Source organism: Nicotiana attenuata, unplaced genomic scaffold, assembly GCF_001879085.1.
Source record: "Nicotiana attenuata strain UT unplaced genomic scaffold, NIATTr2, whole genome shotgun sequence".
Taxonomy (NCBI): domain Eukaryota; kingdom Viridiplantae; phylum Streptophyta; class Magnoliopsida; order Solanales; family Solanaceae; genus Nicotiana; species Nicotiana attenuata.
In genome coordinates, this window is record NW_017672469.1 from 31,078 (window position 1) to 49,756 (window position 18,679).

The 18,679-nt window shown below is 41.2% G+C and overlaps 1 protein-coding gene across 2 annotated transcripts; it reads right to left on the bottom strand.

Moving 5' to 3' along the window:
• Positions 1–9,037: 9,037 nt before the first annotated feature.
• On the bottom strand, positions 9,038–11,260 carry LOC109213336 (probable aquaporin TIP4-3). Of its 2 annotated transcripts, none has more exons than XM_019377123.1 (3): positions 10,968–11,260; positions 10,805–10,883; positions 9,038–10,070 (listed from the first exon to the last, which is right to left on the bottom strand). In XM_019377123.1, exons 1-3 carry the CDS (start codon positions 11,042–11,044, stop codon positions 9,270–9,272), a joined length of 957 nt encoding a protein of 318 aa, XP_019232668.1. In that variant the 5' UTR covers positions 11,045–11,260; the 3' UTR covers positions 9,038–9,269. The 2 variants fall into 2 exon arrangements, with proteins under 2 accessions (XP_019232668.1, XP_019232669.1); XM_019377124.1 differs by having other exon boundaries at positions 11,002–11,259.
• Between the last annotated feature and the right edge of the window lie 7,419 nt (positions 11,261–18,679).

Sequence of the window (18,679 nt, forward strand, 5' to 3'; positions counted from 1 at the left end):
GCGACCACCTGAGCAAGACTCGTACATATTGTCAAAATATGGGCCAAAGTCTCCTAAAGACCCGGAATCATAATGGGCACAGCTGGTACCTGAGCTGGTGTTGCTGGAGTGTCCACAACCGGGACCTTCTCCTGAACTGGGGCAGCTGGTGGATCTACAGGTGCTGCCCTCGCTACACTACCTCTACCACGACCGCGACCGCGTCCTCGGCCTCTAGTGGCCACAACTGGTGGTACTGGTGGTCGTCCGCCCTGATCGGTAGCGCCTGTCCTAACCATCTGTGAGAGAATAGAATAACAGAAGTTTAGTACTTGGATAAACAAATTGGCACGACAAGAATTTCAAGAATATGAAGTTTTCCTAAAGGTTCTGCAGCCTCTCGAGGATAAATACAGACGTCTCTGTACCGATCCGCGAGACTCTACTAAACCTGCTCGTGACTCGTGAGACCTATGTAACCTAAGCTTTGATACCAACTTGTCACGACCCAAAACCCGGACCCGGTCGTGATGGCACCTCTCGTGAAGACAAGGCCAGCCAACCATTCCCAATTCGAAGTTAATCAGCTAAACAGCAAGCAAATAGTCTAAAACATGATTTAGTAATACTAAGTAGCAGATAATATCATGACAATGCGGAAGTATAACCCAAACACAGCCCTAATCGAGGTGTCACTAATCATGAGCATCTATAAGTCATAATACAAGTCTGCTAAGTCTGTAAACTGGTACAACTGTCTGAAACAAGATAGGAATAATAAAGGAAGAGAAACACGGGACTGCGGACGCCAGGAAGCTACCTCGTGAACTCCGAATGTCGGCCTGAAGCTGGAAGGATCAGCACTCGGGAGCGGAACCAGCTACGCCTGAATCTGCACACAGGGTGCAGGGAGTAAAGTGAGTACTCCAACTCAGTGAGTAACAAATATAAATAACGACTGAAAGCATGAAAACACGTAAGGCACAAGGCATTCTATAATGAAGCAGTAAAACCATTTAAAAACAGTAAACCAGTTAAGCATATAATTAACAAGCAATTAAGGAAACTAAACACGTAAAGGTTCGCCCCTCGGGCACTGTGTCAACAAAACCGCCCCTCGGGCAATATCTCAGAACAATACCAGCCCCTCGGGCAACATCTCAGAACAATACCTGCCCCTCGGGCTCAATCTCACATCACAATGGGTACCCGCGCTCACTAGGGGTGTGCAGAATCCTGGAGGGGCCCCTTACGGCCCAAGCGCAATATCAAGCCATCTTGTGGCGTCATCACTAGGCCCTCGGCCTCATATCAATCAAGCCACCTCGTGGCGTACATATCTCAGGCCCTCGGCCTCAAATCAATATCAGTGTTTCCTCACAACATAGGCCCCCGGCCTTACTCAGTCAAAAATCCTCACCAGCCACTCAGGCAATAGTAAAATAGTGTTTCTCAGCCCAAACATCATTTAAAATATTATTTAAGTATTAAAACTGAGTAAACATGGCTGAGTATGAAAAACAGTGAAAAACAACATGACTGAGTTCAAGTAATAAGTCAAAACAGTGAGGAAATATCGATAAAAATCCCCGAAGGGTCCAAATAGTTGGCACGAAGACCAAATATGGCATTCATCCAAAATAATGATGATATCAAATATGTTTCAGTCAAATACGCGGTAAAATCATCCATCGGGACGGACCAAGTCACGATCCCAATAGTGCACGGCCCCACGCTCGTCATCAAGCGTGTGCCTCACCTCAATATAGCACTACGATGTGCAAATCCGGGATTTCAAACCCTATGAACATCATTTACAATCATTACTCACCTCGAACCGATCAAATCTCTAGCTTGCGACGCCTTTGCCCCTCGAATCGGCCTCCACTCGCGTCGAATCTATCCAAAATCAGAACGAGGACATCAAAATATGCTAAGGGAACGAAGCCCAAGCGAAAACAATCAATAATTGGCACAAATCCCGAAATTACAAAAACCCGACCCCCGGGCCCACGTCTCGGAATTCAATAATTTTTACATCAGTATATTCCTCATCTCCCCACGAGTTCATACATATCAAAAGTTTAGAAATCCGACCTCAAATGGTCCATCAAATCCTCAATCATAGGTCTCCAATCCTAAACCCTAGCTTTCCCCCAATTTTCACCCTTAATTTCCATAAATTCTAGTTCTAATCCATGAAATAATAGCATAGGAACGAGTTTTAGGTCCAAAATCCTTACCTCAACGAAGTTCCCTTGAAATCCCTCTTCCAAATCGTCCAAAAAGCTCCAAAGTCGAAGTCAAAAATGGTGAAATAACCCAAAATTCGCGAAGGACCCTTTTTATATCTTCTGCCCAGATGTTCCGCATCTGCGGCACAACACCCGCTTCTGCGGTACCACATATGCGGTCTATCCTCCGCTTCTGCGGAAATCACTTAACTCGCTAACAACCGCACCTACGATCAACCTTCCGCAGATGCGGTCCACTTAGCCGCTTCTGCGGTTCCTTCTCCTCAATCCCTTTTTCGCTTCTGCGACCAATCAACCGCACATGCGGCGCCGCACCTGCGGTCCCCAATCCGCAAGTGCGAAAATACCAGAAGCAGCAAATTCAGCAGCTGCAATAAAATCCAAACTTCTCTGTTAGCCATCCGAAATCACCACGAGGCTCCCGGGACCTCCACCAAAAGCACAAACATATCCTAATACCTTATACAAATTTGTTCCAATCATCAAAACACCCCAAAAAACATCAAATCATCCAAAACACATCGGATTCAAGCATAAGTTTCTAAATTCTTCCGAATCTCGCTTTTGATCAAAAACCCAACCAAACCACGTCCGAATAACCTGAAATTTTGCACACACATCCCAAATGACACAATGAAGCTACTGCAACTCTCGGAATTCCATTCCGACCCCTATATCAAAATCTCGCCTACCAACCGGAAATCGCCAAAATATCAACTTCGCCAATTCAAGCCTAAATCTTCTCCGAACCTCCAAAACTCATTCCGATCACACTACTAAGTCACAAATCACCTCACAAAGCTAAACGAACCACCGGAACTCACATCCGAGCCCTCTAACACATAAGTCAACATCCGGTTGATTTTTCCAACCTAAACTCATTCCAAAGAGACTAAGTGTCTCAACTTCACCAAAATCATTCCAGATTCGATCCGACCAACCCGATACTACAAAACACGGGTAAACAAAGCATAAAGAAGCAGAAATGGGAGAAACGGAGCGGTAACTCATGAGACGACTGGCCGGGTCGTCACAGATCTATACGACACAAGCGAAACGAGCAAATGCACAACTTCCATAAATTACTCTATTCGTAGAAATGTTACAGATATGTATATTCTTATTCTCCCATAAGTCTTATTATTCTATCGTCTGTTCATGGGTCTCAGAAAATACGTAAGTTGATAAAGTTTATTTCATGATATTAATCAAAGGCATAATGGTCTTATGACACTCCGAAAGATTTTATTGACGTAATTCTCATGCATTGCATTCATTTATATTGACCCATGACCAGACGGCGTTATATACGCGTATATATATATATATATATATATATATATATATATATATATAAATTAAAAGGTTACGGCGTTATATACACACCACCACCTGATCAGCTGGTATACATTACTGATTCTGCCCATAGTGGCCGAGATGATATGATGGGATGCCCTCAGAGGCTTGATGATGTTATGAACGCATGTACCTATGCACGACACGATATTCATATGCATATGCATGACACTATAAGTATTTCATGATTTACAGAGTTATTCAAACTTACAGGTTGATTCATTTACTCTATATTTCTTCCATGTCTTTTATATACTTATTTATGTGCCTTACATACTCGGTACATAATTTGTACTGACATCCCTTTGCCTGGGGATGATGCGTTTTATGCCCGCAGGTCCCGATAGACAAGTCGAGCGTCCTCCAAGTAGGCTATCAGCTCAGCGAAAGATGTTGGTGCGCTCCATTTGCTCCGGAGTTGCTCGTTTGGTCAGTATGATTTAAACGTGTATTGTTTAGTATGGCGGGGCCCTGTCCCGGCCTTTATGGTATTTTTCTACTCTTAGAGGCTTGTAGACATATGTCATGAACGTAAGAGATTGTATGGCCTTGTCGGTCTATGTTTAGTGTACGAGTGATCATTTTGGTCTTATAGGTCCGTAAGTCTTATGTATAAGTTGGCAATACATGTTTTGTTCTAGCTATCCTATGGTTGTCCTTCCGCCTCATTTACCTGTGATAGCATTATACGAAAAGATACATTACGTTGGTACTTGGTTGAGTAAGGTACCAGGTGCCCGTCGCGGCCCATCAGTTTGGGTCGTGACACTGCACTTTTCTTTTTAGACTTCCATGCAGCCAATGAATCTCCATGTTTCACAATGAATCATGTTACAGATTTTCTTGTGTTTGGAAAAGATGCCTAATCAGCATCACAAAATGCAGTCAAAGTGTTCTTCTTGTTGTTTCTCATCATGATGCCTAATCATGGTTCCCTTTTTACATATTTGACTACCCTTATGGTTGCTTCCCAATGTGAATTCTTTTGATTTTGCATGAATAGGCTAAGTGTCTGAACTGCAAAAGTAATGTCCAGCCTAGTCAAGGTTAGATATAACAACTTGCCAATCGGCCTTTGATACTGTCCCTTGTCTTCTAGTGATTCATCACTGCCTGATCTTGTGACCCCATCTAGTTCATTAGTTGTGAGCTTCCTAGCTTGGCTTAGCTACACTCAATCCCATTTCTGATATCATCTCCAAGCTATACTTTCTTTGGTTCATCATAATCCCCTTGTAAGATCTACATAATTCAATGCCCAAGAAATATTTCAGTTCCCCCAAATCCTTAAGCTTGAAGGAATGGTGAAATTGCTTCTTGGTTTCTTCTATAAGCATCAGATCATTAGCAGTTATTAACATGTTATCCACATATACAAGGATGACCACTATTTTACTGTCTTGTTTCTTTGTAAACAAGGAATAATCTAGAGAACTTTGAACAAATCCTTGATGAATTAGTGCCTCAGTTAACTTGACATTTCACTGCCTGCTTGCTTGCTTCAGCCCATATAGGGATTTGACAAGTCTACACACCTTGCCTTCATTCTCCCCTTGGCTGGCAAATCCCTCATGCAACTTCATGTATATTTCATCATAGAGATCCCGTTGAAGGAAGGCATTATAAACTCTATTTGATGTATATGCCACCCTTCAATTGCTGCAACAGAATTTATTGTCCTCATAGTAACCCTTTTCACAACTAGGAAAAATATTTCATGGTAGTCCAAGCCTTCTTTGTGGCTATACTCCTTGGCTACCAAGCGTGCCTTGAACCTCTCAAGTCTCTATTTTCTTTGTACTTCACCTTGTAAACCCATCCGCAACCTATAAGAGTCTTTCATGCTAGTAGTGCCACTAGCTCCCATATCTTATTATCTTCTAAGGCTTGGATTTCTGCCTTCATGGCTTCAATTCACCTCTTGTCTTTGGATGCTTAATAGAATGTTTTAGGTTCAACAATAGCTGAGAAGCTCCCAAATAACTCTAATAGTCTGGCTTCAGTCCATCATAACACACATAATTGCAAATGGAATAGTTGGTGAGTTGGTTGCTGCATCATGTTCTGAAAGCTCCATGTCTACAAATAGATGTTGTTTTTCTTGTTTCTTATATTTAAAAGGAAACAAGGACTCTTTGAATATAACATCCCTATTCACAAAAAAAACATTGCTTAGTCAAACCATATAACATGTAACTCTTTGTGACTTCTGAATAGCCCATTAAAACTGATGTTGTTGCTCTAGCTGCAAACTTGTAATGAACATTCATCCTCTTTGCAAAGCATAGACAACCAATTGTCCTGACATGTTCAATGTTTGGCTTATTCTTGTGAAAGACTTCAAAAGGACTTTTCCCTGCTAATATACTTGATGGTAACCTGTTAATAACATACATTGATGCTAGTACACAGTGTCCCCAAATTCTCGGAGGTATGTGCCCTTGAAACCTCATTTCCCTTGCTACTTCTAGCACATGCCTGTGCTTTCTTTCAGCAATTTGCATTATGCTGAGGTGTATAAACACATGTCCTCTGATGGATGATTCCATTCGATTAGAAAAACTTACCACATGCCTCATTTATAAATTTTGTCCCATTATCTGTTCTAACAATTTTGATGTCTATTGAACTGAGACTGAACTAGCTTCCAAAAATTTCTTAGTAAAATCGATACATCACTTTTCAGTTTCAACAAGTAAACCCAAGTCATCCATGAATGATCATCAACAATTGTCAAAACCAGTATTGCCATCAAAATTTTGTACAGCATATGGTCCTCATACATTAATATGTATCAAGTGAAACACATCTTCAACTTTGTTACTACTTGTACTAAATGGTAGCCTACAGTGTCTAGCTAAAGGACACACATTACAATTGTCTATCTTCTTTTTACAGTCATCATAGGCTAATGAAAAAAGATGCTTCAATATTCCTATTGAAGCATGTCTAAGCATTCTGTGCCAAACTCAAATGTCTAAGTCTGCCTTCTTTGCAACCAAACCTTGAAGTATTCCTTTATTATTCCTAGCAGTAGTTTGTGGTAATAGATAAAGGCATCTCCTTTCTTTACCAATCGCCTTCACCTTCCCACTGCAAAGGTCCTGAAGTAGTTAAAAGTCAGGGTAAAAAGCTGCACAGTAATTTAACTCCTTTGTGATCTTAGAAACTGACAACAAATTACACTTGAACTCAAGTAAGTATAACACATTATCAATTCTTCTTGTTTTGCTACATTACATGATCCCATATGAGTCACATTTGATAACTCTCCATCAGGCAAGTGTACTTTCTTTGAATGTATTCCAGCAACTTCCAATTTTTTTTCTAATATGTCCAAATTAGAAGTCGTGCGATTTGTAGCCCCAGTGTATATAATCCGCTCATGATTATTATCATCAACAAAGATAGAATTAATACTACCTGCCGTATTAGCTGAAGCTTTTGGCATATTCTCCTTATTGAGCAACCTTAGTATCTAGTTGTACTGTTCTGCAGTGAAATGAGGAATTTGAGGAACCTTGAAAGCATCCAGGTTCACTCTTCTTCCTGCTACAGCCTGTGGCTCGGATTCCCCTGCCATTGCATTGTGAGCTGTATTGCCTCCAAATTTCTTTTGGAACTTTAAGTCATCAAGGTAACCAATCAAGCTGTAGCATCCTTCTCTAGTATGCCCTTTCATTTTGCAATAATCACAGTACAGACAATAATTCTTCTTAGGCTTCTGAGTATTGAATCCTTTTGTAGTTAACAGGGTTGTCATCTCAGCATTGTCACCAGGAACCATTGAATTTGCCATACTTCTTTGGCTTTCTCTTTCCATCAGCATAGAGTAGGCTTTATTCATAGTTGGGAGTGGATCCATCATCATCATCTGCTCATGTGCCTATTCATATGCCTCATTGAGTCCCAGGAGGAACTTTAATAGCTTCTGCCTATGCATAAAAACCTCATATTCACTTGACTCTAGACAATTACAACCAGGAGCGGATGCCACACAATCAAATTCAGCCCAAAGTTCATGCAAGAAATCAGTTGCAATTGGGCTTGTTCCTTGATTTGCACTGGCTATAACTCTATGTAACTTGAGGATTCTAAAGCCATTGACCTTATCAAATCTCTCCTTCAAATCCTTCCAAATAGCATATGCCTTTGAAGAATATACGATTCCACTCAACAAATCACTCGATACACCACGAGAGAACAATCGCGTTGCATCTCTTTCGCAGACCTGTCAAATTTGTACCGTAATCTTCCTTCTTACAGGAGCCTTCAATGAATCCTATTTTGTTGCGACGTAATATCGCGATACGCATTGCCCTGCTCTATACAGAGTAATTTTCTGATCCTGTCAATTGCAGTGAGATTAAGACAGCTCTTGAATTGTCTGTTGAATGTAGAAATAGAGGATGAGCGTGACTTAGATCATCTCCTGAATTGTCTGTTGAATGTAGAAATAGAGGATGATTGTGACTTAGATTTTATTGCGACGTACTATCAACAGTCGCCATTGTATGATTTCTTCAATTTGTGCCCTAGAATTGCAGAAATGAAGATAAACTACATAATTAAAGTGGATTGCGAAAATTAAGTTGAGATCGATGAGCTTAGGTCCATATTAATGGCCTCTCTGCTCTGATACCATGAACAAAACTGAGATACACAACCATGCAAGCTGAGTTCCGAGCTTCAGTAATGGAGGAAAATTAATAGAGAAAGGAGACGAGTGAGAGAGAATCAACTACTTCTCAATTTTTGACTAAGAGAAATCTGTACAATATACACCTATTTATACAAAAACTAAAACATCTACTAACTATCTAACTAACACTCATTACTTATCTAACAACCTTCTAACAATAATTAGATATTCCTTTTTAACCGTCTAACTAACTAACGCACATAATTGTCACGTGCTCACTACTTAGCTGCCTCAATAATACTCATTTTAATTGGTGTATAGTTTTTATGGATTTGAATAATGATTTGGAATGAGTAATTATGATAAGGACAAAAGAGGAAATATAAATTATTTTTCTCTTGATATGCGACAAGTGACAAGTAAAAATGAAAATTTATTTTCAGAATACTTGACAACTAAAAGTGAATGGAGGAAGTAATTTAGGACAGATATTCTTAGTAATGTGGACAAGTAATATGGGATGGAGGGAGTTTAAACTTATTACTTTTACAGATTTCTGCTCAATTATTCACTCTGATGCAGATGAGCAATGCTGCTTTGGGAACTTCTTTGTGGTGTAACAACATTCATACTGTTTGTTCTTTCATTCAGTGAGAGGAGGACTATATGAAGTTTGTATATAGTTTATGACTTACATTTGAATCACTTTCCAGGTTTCTATTCTTATTTAATTTTATGATTTAAGCATTATAGTCATCAAGATTTATATGGAGTCGTATGCTCTATTTAATCTCATCATTGAATATGATATTAAGAAAGTTTAGATAACAACAATGTATCTGAGTATTCTGAGCAAGCTAATATATATTGTGACAAATATACCTCGAACTAAATGAAGAAGCAAGAATCACTAAATATCTCAACTTTCTCTTCCTTTTTTCTTCAACTTATTACTTTGTTTCTTTACACAATTTATAATCATAGGCGATATTGAGCACTTCCGCGCAAGAATACTTCTATTCTCATAAACATGAAAATCAAGTGTCTGATCCAAACAAAGCCTTGATGACGCCAAAGAAATCATGTTTGTAACCATCTGCATGGAAATGCTGTAGCGGGATGATCTTAGTGTACAAATAGAAGGCCCAACATGCAATTGCAGGCCCAACCCAAAATATCCAATGTCCATACCAGAGATGGCCTCCTCTAACAAGAGCTGCTCCGAAACACCTCGCTGGATTCATCCCGGCTCCGGCATACCCTTTTTTTCCAGTGACCGTGGTCGAGATGAACACAAGTAGGCCTAACACGAGCCCAATGATGGACATGACAGTGACAAGCCCTAGTGACTTGGCTTGACGATGATCATAGGCCATCCAAACTGAAGCAAATAAAAATACAAATGTGCAAAAGATCTCTAGCCGAAAGGCTTGGGCCGTCTCTATGCCCACAGTAATTGGGCCATTTGGGCCTGATGATATTACTGTGAGAGTGCAACCACCAAGTGAGAAAGTTTGTTCAATACTACTGCTGACCACTGCTTTGAGCGCTAGTGCACCTAAAGCCGCGCCGATACACTGTGCCACAATGTAAATTATGGCTCTTGACATTGAGATAATTCCGACAAGTGCGGCGGAGCAGGAGATGACCGGATTGAGATGGCCTCCGGACACCGGGAACACGGCAAGGAGTAGAATTGTGATCGTAATTGCAGCGAGAATTGACATGATTAAATTTGGCATTTTAACATCACTTTCGAGGGTAGAAATAACTATAGTGTCCAACATGAAAACTAGAACTGCCGTGCCCAGAAGCTCTCCCACTGATGCTCGCCATACCTATAATCAATTTAAAAAGATAAAAAGCAATTAAACTGTTAATAAAATATACTACTGGATATACCATTGTCACGTTTAACTTCTCCATAGGTACGCAGAGTTAAACTCTAGCTACTTCATCTATGGTAAGACATAAATTCTAAATTTAGCACTTATTACTACTCCCTCCATCCCATTTTAATTGTTGCTTTAACTCAAAGAAACTGTCCCAAAATAATTATTACTTCTTAGAAATTCAAGGTTAAATTTGTTAATTGTTTTCAACTATACCCTTAATATTAATGATGTTTTTTTTTTTTTTTTTGGTGCTGCTCCATTCTCAAAAGGCATATAGCATTTAATAGGGATAACTTAGTAAACTATATCTTGTATTATTTTTTTTTTTAATTAGTGAACATGAAAAGAGCTAAAACTTATGTTGCGGGGACTCTCCAAAATGCTGATGCACCCGTGTCGGATCCTCCGAAAATACACTACTTTTGGAGGATCCGACACGTATCCGGCGACATTTTCGGAGAGTCGGAGTAACATAGGCTAAAACCACACTTAAAATGAGATAGAGGGAGTACAAGACATCTCTGAGTTAGTGGAGATTGTGAAATTCACGTCTATGAAACTTATGATTCATGAATCAAGATATTTAAGTGTTATTAGAGCTATGCACATATAGTATTACATTTTCATTTTAGTAATCTTTGGAAAGGTTGAGCTAAAGATAAAATATATATACTGACATCCGGAGAAAAGAAGTCAGGCAATCCCAGCCTTTGCGACAGTGTAAGAGGAGCTTTCTTCTTGTTTTCTTCATCAATCCTGCAAAAATGGAGTATACAATAGTAGATTATTATAAGGACAAAAGAAAGAGATAGAAAAAACAAGAAGACAAGATGTTCAGACTTGGGAATTGGGAAAAGAAGGGCCGGACACTTGCTTTGGTATAGAGGAGAATTGGGTTTCTTCATCACCCAAAGCATCTCTAGTAGTGGCAGCCATATCAGACAGAAGAATTTTCTTTAGCTTTTAATGCCTTTATCCTAAACCGTGTGTGCATGGTGGGGTGTTATATATAGCACTACTACTGAGTAACGATTTGTTTTCTTTTTTCCCTCTTTGGCAATCTTTAAATGAAATTTTTGTGAGTCAAGCAAAGATTTCTCAACCATACGCATCACATGTTACAGTTTTTTAATCAACTATTACTATAAAGTAGTACGTATTTTGAAAGCATTCCTGATACGATTGGTTAGATTTGCAAATACATTATCTTTTTAACATGTTAATAAATGATAGAAATGATCGCCAGCATTATATATGCAAAAATGAAATTTGTATTTTCTAATTAGTTGTGTATTGACAGTGCATCAGTTGGATATATCTCTCATCATAATGAGGATCAAACTAGCTATATTCTTCTACGCATAATTGCAAGATTCGGGATTTGCAAGCTGGCTCCATGATTTGTCGTTTGCTATTAAAGCTCCATTGTGTGTGGAAGTAATTAATGAAGCCATGGTTAATCAAGTTGATAGAATTTAAGGGTCCACCAAACTATATATAAAATTAGGTTCTCTATTAGTTTCCACAGAACGCACGCACACTGCAGTAAGAAAGTGAACATAGAGGAATTTACGTGGAAAATTCCCAGCTCAACGGGATTAAAAACCACGACCTACCCTTGTAGGATTTCAACTTCACTACTGAGCAACTTTAGATTACAACTTATGTAACCTAGGAATTAACCTCTTAATCCCTCACTAACTTGTAACACTCTATTACAAGCCACTTTGTAATAACTCTATTACAAAGACTTTACAACTCGACTAACTCTAGCCAAGACACAAACACAAGGGTTTATGATTTACAAAGGATTTCTTACACAATGCTTCTTAGTAAGCTAGTAGGAATTACAAGTAAGAGCTTTTACAAAGTTGCAACTCAACTAAGGACATACAATAACTTGATATGGGGAACTGGTCCGTAGCAGTGTTGTTCTTTGTTCTTGATGCACTTGAGAATCGTTTGCTCGATGATCAATCACAGTGAGTGTGCTTGAGTAAATTCTCTAAGTGTTCAAGCGATTTGTTTTTACCTTCCTTGATGTTAATAATACATTTGTGACATCACTTAGAATGATGTAAGCAAGTTAGGTAAAAGGCATTTTCCATAAAGTTGGCTGCTGCACTATTTCTGTATTGTAGCGTGTGCAGGCAGCAACTTTACAACTGGGGCAGTTGACTTGTGCAGTTTCCTCAGGAACTGATATCGATCTGTTCCCTCTGTTGTTCCTTTGACTCTGAAGAGTTGAACTATGTCGCAACTGGAGACTTGTTGATCTTTAAGTTCTTTGAGGATATGTATCAGGTTCCTTATCTGGTTCTTAACAGTAAGTTTGTTAGATCATGAATCCATAACAGGGATACATATATAACCTATCAATTTTCCCCTTTTTATGATGACAAACTTATAATTCAAGCTCCCCCTAAGAACCAGAATGGCATTGGCATTTCCTCTATTCCCCTGAATCTATTTCTCATCCTATTCCCCCTGAATTATCTTTCTTTCTTTTGGCATCATAAAAAGATCAGTAATAGGCTTTTAAGCAAAAAAAAAAGTCTACCGTTGAGTTAACTCATGCCACTTACGTGCACACAACATGACTAAAAATAGAGCATAAAAGCAAGGCATAGACAGCAAAAAGGGAAAAGCTTCTATTAAACAATTTGGATTTTAAAACAGGGAGCAGAGTCAATGTTGCTAACAACCATCCACAATTCAGAACAACAAAAAGAAATACCACACACATCATTAGAAACTAATCATAAGAGACCAACACTTAATACTTGACACTGAGGGGACACTGTCTAGGGAGCACTGGAAGGAGAGGGCTTAGAGGCAGAGGCAAAGGCTTGGAGGACTAGATACATTCGAGCATTCGGCGACATTTGCTCATTGAGCAGTCTCTCTTTCAGGTCCTCCACCTGTTTCTTGAGCTCAGCATTCTCCTTGGTCAGACGGGCAACCTCTTCACATTGAGAGATAGTGCAACCAGGTGCCTCCTAAAGCTGACTCAAGTGACTCTCAAGAATAGCATTCCTTGCTTTCAACTGCCTTATCTCAGCAGTGGCATTATTCTGAGCGTTGATCAACTGAGAAATGGTAGAAGTGCTTCCAACTCCTCCAGCCCTATCAATGCACTCACATTCTTCGAGGGTGGACTTGGAGAAAGTTTGCTTCTTAGTTCCCACTTTAGCTTGTACTAGAGGAACCTTTAAGTACTCAAAAACCTAGGTGATAAGGAACCCATAATGCAGCCCATGAATACCATCTTTGAAATATACAACTTTCTGCATGTGCTCTATCATGATTCCAGGCAAATTAGTGGTAGTGTAGTTGTCCAGTGCTTCTATGAGGAACAGGTCTGCACGAGAAGTAATGGATCTTCTCTCAGCACGAGGGAGCAAGACCTTGTTCACCATCTCAAATAGCAATTGGTACACTGGAGGGAGAGCCTTCTTCTATACCCGTTCCCCTTGATGAACTGCTCTGTCCTTCAGGATAGCATTTCTGAAGTTTTGAGAACAAGTTTCGTGAACAGTAGACAATCCTTCAGCAGGCACACCCAGAATAAACCCCAACAAGGCAGAGTCCATTACCATATCAACTCCATTCACCAGTACGCAAATGTGATCATCCTCAACTTTGAAGAAGTCGGCATAGAAACTTTGTACTTCCTCCTCATACACTTTTGGAGCATCACTTGTGAACAAATGTGTCCACTGTTGAAACTCACAAATTTCAACCAACTGTCGCATTCCAGCCTCCTCCAAAATGTGAGGGGCAAATGTGCGGCCCTATAACACTTTTTGATTCCTCAATTTCTTTTTCCCAGCACTCTAGGGATCATCAACGTTTGCCTTCTTAGAGGAACCAGGTTCCTCATCAGCATCAGCTTTTCTTTTAACAGACTTGCGAACATTCTTCCCTTTTTCATCAGACATCACAGACTTTTCACCCAATTCTTCCATCACCTATGCACCAGACTGTTCCACCACTTTATCACCAGATTCCTTCACTGCATTTTCACTAGAGACAACATCATCAACTGTCACGACCCCGGTTTACCCTCCCTGAACCATCGTGACGGCACCTAGTCTCTACGACTAGGTAAGCCTAAAACGCGGAAAATAAACCAAATTTGCGGAAGAAAAATAGGTTAAAAGAGAGGTAGAGTAAATAAACAACGTTTAAGAGTGCCGCCTGACATACACAACGTTAATCTCTCAAAAACTAATACATGAATCCAAGACCCGGAAACCCATGAATCACAAGCTAAGAAATACTACATAGTTCTAACTCCAGAATGTCTAACAAGAACTGAAATACAGAAGAGCTAATACTAAACAGCAAGAATTGAAAGAGACTCCTCGGTCTGCGGACGCGGCAGATATACCTCGAAGTCGCTATAGTACTCGCCTCGCCTCAGGGGTGGTAGGACTGAGTTGAAGTACCTGGATCTGCACATGAAAAACATGCGCAGGAAGGGCATGAGTACACCACAGCGGTACTCAGTAAGTGCCAAGCCTAACCTCGGTTGGGTAGTGACGAGGAAGGTCAGGGGCCTACTGAGATTAAATAGAATGTAAAAACTTAACAGCGTAGATAAGAACAGTATAAATAAATGCAGCAGTGAAAGTATCACAGGACGTAGAGAATAACAACAACTGAAACAGAAACAAGAATCATGGAAAAACCAATACAGCTCAACACAGAAGACAGTCGGGGAATCTCCCAGGATACCGTCCTGTAGTTCCCAAATGTAAATATCCAGTGGATCTCCCAGGTGCAATCCCATAGTCCAACTCATAAATGCGTGGGGATCTACCGAAATACAACATCCGTAATCCCAAATATAAATACTCAGTACTAGGGTATCTACCGGGTGCAATCCCGTAGTTCCAATGTAAAAGTGCAAGGGGATCTCCCCGAATGCAATTCCGTAGTCCCAAAGTAAACATACAGGGGAGCTCCCGGGATACCGTCCCGTAGTCCCAAAGTAAATACACAAAAGCAACAAGAACTCAATTCAATCAATTTCATTCTAAGGTAAAGTAGATAATTCTAGTCTAGCATGCTTCACGTAATAAAAATAAGGCATTTAAGGCAAATAGAGCAATTTAGTCAAGTAGACGTGCTTCTCTAGACTAATAGCAGGCTTAATTCCCAAATAGTGTAAGCAAGAAAAAAAAAGAACACAATTCAAGGCTATTTTTTTATGAAAGGAACCGGATTTCAAACAACTAGCACAAGTACGCGCTCGTCACCTCACGTACAAGGAATTTCAATTATCACAATATCAATCCTAAGGGGAAAGGTCCCCCACACAAGGTTAGACAAGCCACTTACCTCGAACCGGCTCAATTGTCAACCCGAAATCACGTTCTTGCCACGAGTATCCGACTCCAAATGGCCAAAATCTATTCAATTCAATTTCATAATGTAAATAACACTTCAAGTAACTGATTCTACAATTAAGTTCTAAGCTAATATGCGAAATTAGGTAAAATGACCAAAATGCCCCCAGAGCCCACGTCTCAGAATCAGGTAAAATTTATATTTCTAGAATCCTCACACTCTCACGAGTTCATGCATACCAAGATTACCAAAATTGGACCTCAAATGGTCCATCAATTCTTCAATCAAAGGTCTCCAATACTAAGCCCTAGTTTCCCCAAATTTTCACCCTTAATTTCCAAAATTTCTAGCTCTAGTCCGTGAAATAATAGCATAGGAACGAGTTTTAAGTCCAAATTCCTTACCTCAATGAAGTCCCCTTGAAATCCTTCTTTCAAATCGCCCAAAAAGCTCCAAAGCCGAGATAAAAATGGTGAAATAGCTCAAAATTCGCGAAGGGCACAATTTATATTTTCTGTCCAGGCATTCTCGCATCTGCGACCCAATAACCGCTTCTGCGGTACCGCATATGCGGCCACATAACCGCTTCTGCGGTTCTTCACTTAAGGGACCAAAAATCACACCTGCGCTCAGCTTTCCGAACCTGCGGCTTCACAGGTGCGTTCCCACAACCGCATCTGCGGTTCCTGACAATTCCTCAATAATCCGCTTCTGCGTCTCCCTTTCCGCATGTGCGGCATCGCACATGCGGTCCCCTAACCGCAGGTGCGGAAATACCAGAAGCAGCAAGGTTCAGCAGCTGCACACATTCCTCAAACTCCCCGTCAACCAACCGAAATTATCCTGAGGCCCCCGGGACCTCAACCAAAGGCACCAACAAGTCTAATACCACTGTCCAAACTTGTACCAATCCTTAAAACACCTAAAACAACATCGAAACCTCAAATTAACCATGGATTCAAGCCTAAGAATTCCAAATTTTCCAAAATACACTTTTGATCAAAAAGTCTATCAAATCTCGCCCGGATGACCTGAAATTTTGCACACACGTCACATTCAACACTACGGAGCTACTCCAATTTTCGGAATTTCATTCCGACCCCCGGATCAAAATCTCACTATCGAACGGAGACTTCAAAAATCCATCTTTCGGCATTTCAAGCCTAAATTAGCTACGGACCTCCAAAACACAATCCGAACACGCCCCTAAGCCCGAAATCACTTAACGGAGCTAACGGAACTATCGAATTTCCATTCGGAGGCCGTATTCACACTGTTCCGACTACGGTCAAATTTCCAAGACTTATAAGCTCTCATTTAGGGACTAAGTGTCCCAAAACTCTCCGAAATTCAAAACCGAATATCCCGGAAATTCAAAAATAGCACAAATAAACAAGGGAAAAGCAGAAATAGGGGATCGGGGCGTAAATTCTAAAAATTACCGGCCGCGTCGTTACATCCTCCCACACTTAAACATTCGTTCGTCCTCGAACGAGCATAGAGACATACCTGAAGTAGTGAAAAGATGAGGGTACCGGCTGCGCATATCCTGCTCGGTCTCCCAGGTCGCCTCCTCGACCGGCTGACCCCGCCACTAAACCTTCACTGATGCAATGTTCCTTGACCTCAGCTTCCTAACCTGCCTGTCCAATATTGCCACTGGCTCCTCAACATAAAATGGATCCTTTTCCAACTGGACTGAGCTGAAATCCAACACGTGCGACAGATCACCGTGATACCTCCGGAGCATCGAGACATGAAATAACGGATGAACTCCTGCCAAGCTGGGAGGTAAGGCAAGCTCGTAAGCAACCTCCCAAACACGCCTCAATATCTCAAAAGGGCCAATAAACCTTGGACTCAATTTCCCCTTCTTCCCAAATCTCATAACGCCCTTCATAGGCGAAACCCGAAGCTGAACCCGCTCTCCAACCATGTAGGAAACATCACGAACCTTCCGGTCCGCGTAACTCTTCTGTCTGGACTGGGCTGTACGGAGTCTATCCTGAATCACCTTGACTCTCTCCAAAGCATCCTGAACCAAGTCTGTGCTCAATAATCTAGCCTCACCTGGCTCGAACCAACCCAGCGGAGATCTACATCGCCTACCATATAAGGCCTCGTACCGTGCCATCTGAATACTGGACTGGTAGCTGTTGTTGTAGGCAAACTCCGCCAATGGCAAGAACTGATCCCAAGAACCTCCAAACTCAATCACACACGCACGGAGCATATCCTCAAGAATCTGAATAGTGTGCTCGGACTGTCCGTCCGTCTGAGGGTGAAATGTTGTGCTCAACTCCACCAGAGTACCTAACTCCTGTTGTACGGCTCTCCAGAATCGCGATGTGAACTGAGTACCTCTGTCTGAAATGATGGAAACTGGAATACCATGCAGACGGACAATCTCCCGGATATAAATCTCCGCCAACTGCTCCGAAGAATATGTAGTACACACAGGGATGAAATGCGCGGACTTGGTCAGCCGATCCACAATAACCCAAATGGCACTTCCTCAAAGTCCGTGGGAGCCCAGATACGAAGTCCATGGTGATATGCTCCCGCTTCCACTCCGGAATCTCTATCTGCTGAAGCAATCCACCCGGTCTCTGGTGCTCATACTTCACCTACTGATAATTAAGGCACCGAGCTACAAACCCAACTATATCTTTCTTCATCCGCCTCCACCAGTAGTGCTGCCTCAAATCTTGATACATCTTCGCGGCACCCGGATGAATGGAATACCGCGAACTATGGGCCTCCTCTAGAATCAACTCCCGAAGCCCATCAACATTGGGTACACAAACTCGACCCTGCATCCTCAATACTCCGTCATCACCAATAGTCACATCTCGAGCATCGCAATGCCACACTTTGTCCTTGAGGACAAGCAAATGAGGGTCATCAACTGACGCTCCCGGATACGATCAAACAAGGAAAACCGAGAGACCACGCAAACTAGAACCCGACTGGGCTTCGAAAGACCCAATCTCACAAACTGGCTGGCTAAGGCCTGAACATCCATCGCCATAGGCCTCTCCGCTGCTGGCAAATAAGCCAAACTCCCCAAACTCTCTACCCGGTGGCTCAAAGCATCGGCCACCACATTGGCCTTGCCCGGGTGATACAAGATAGTGATGTCATAATCCTTCAGTAGCTCTAGACATCTCCTCTAACACAAATTAAGGTCCTTCTGC

What these genes read in the sequence shown, in the direction of transcription:
- LOC109213336 (XM_019377123.1), bottom strand. Translation starts at nt 11,044, where the DNA reads ATGCTTTGGGTGATGAAGAAACCCAATTCTCCTCTATACCAAAGCAAG. An exon ending in CTTCTTTTCCCAATTCCCAA is followed by an intron (nt 10,884 to 10,967) that starts GTCTGAACATCT and finishes CCATTTTTGCAG; the next exon opens with GATTGATGAAGAAAACAAGA. An exon ending in CTGACTTCTTTTCTCCGGAT is followed by an intron (nt 10,071 to 10,804) that starts GTCAGTATATAT and finishes AATTGATTATAG; the next exon opens with GTATGGCGAGCATCAGTGGG.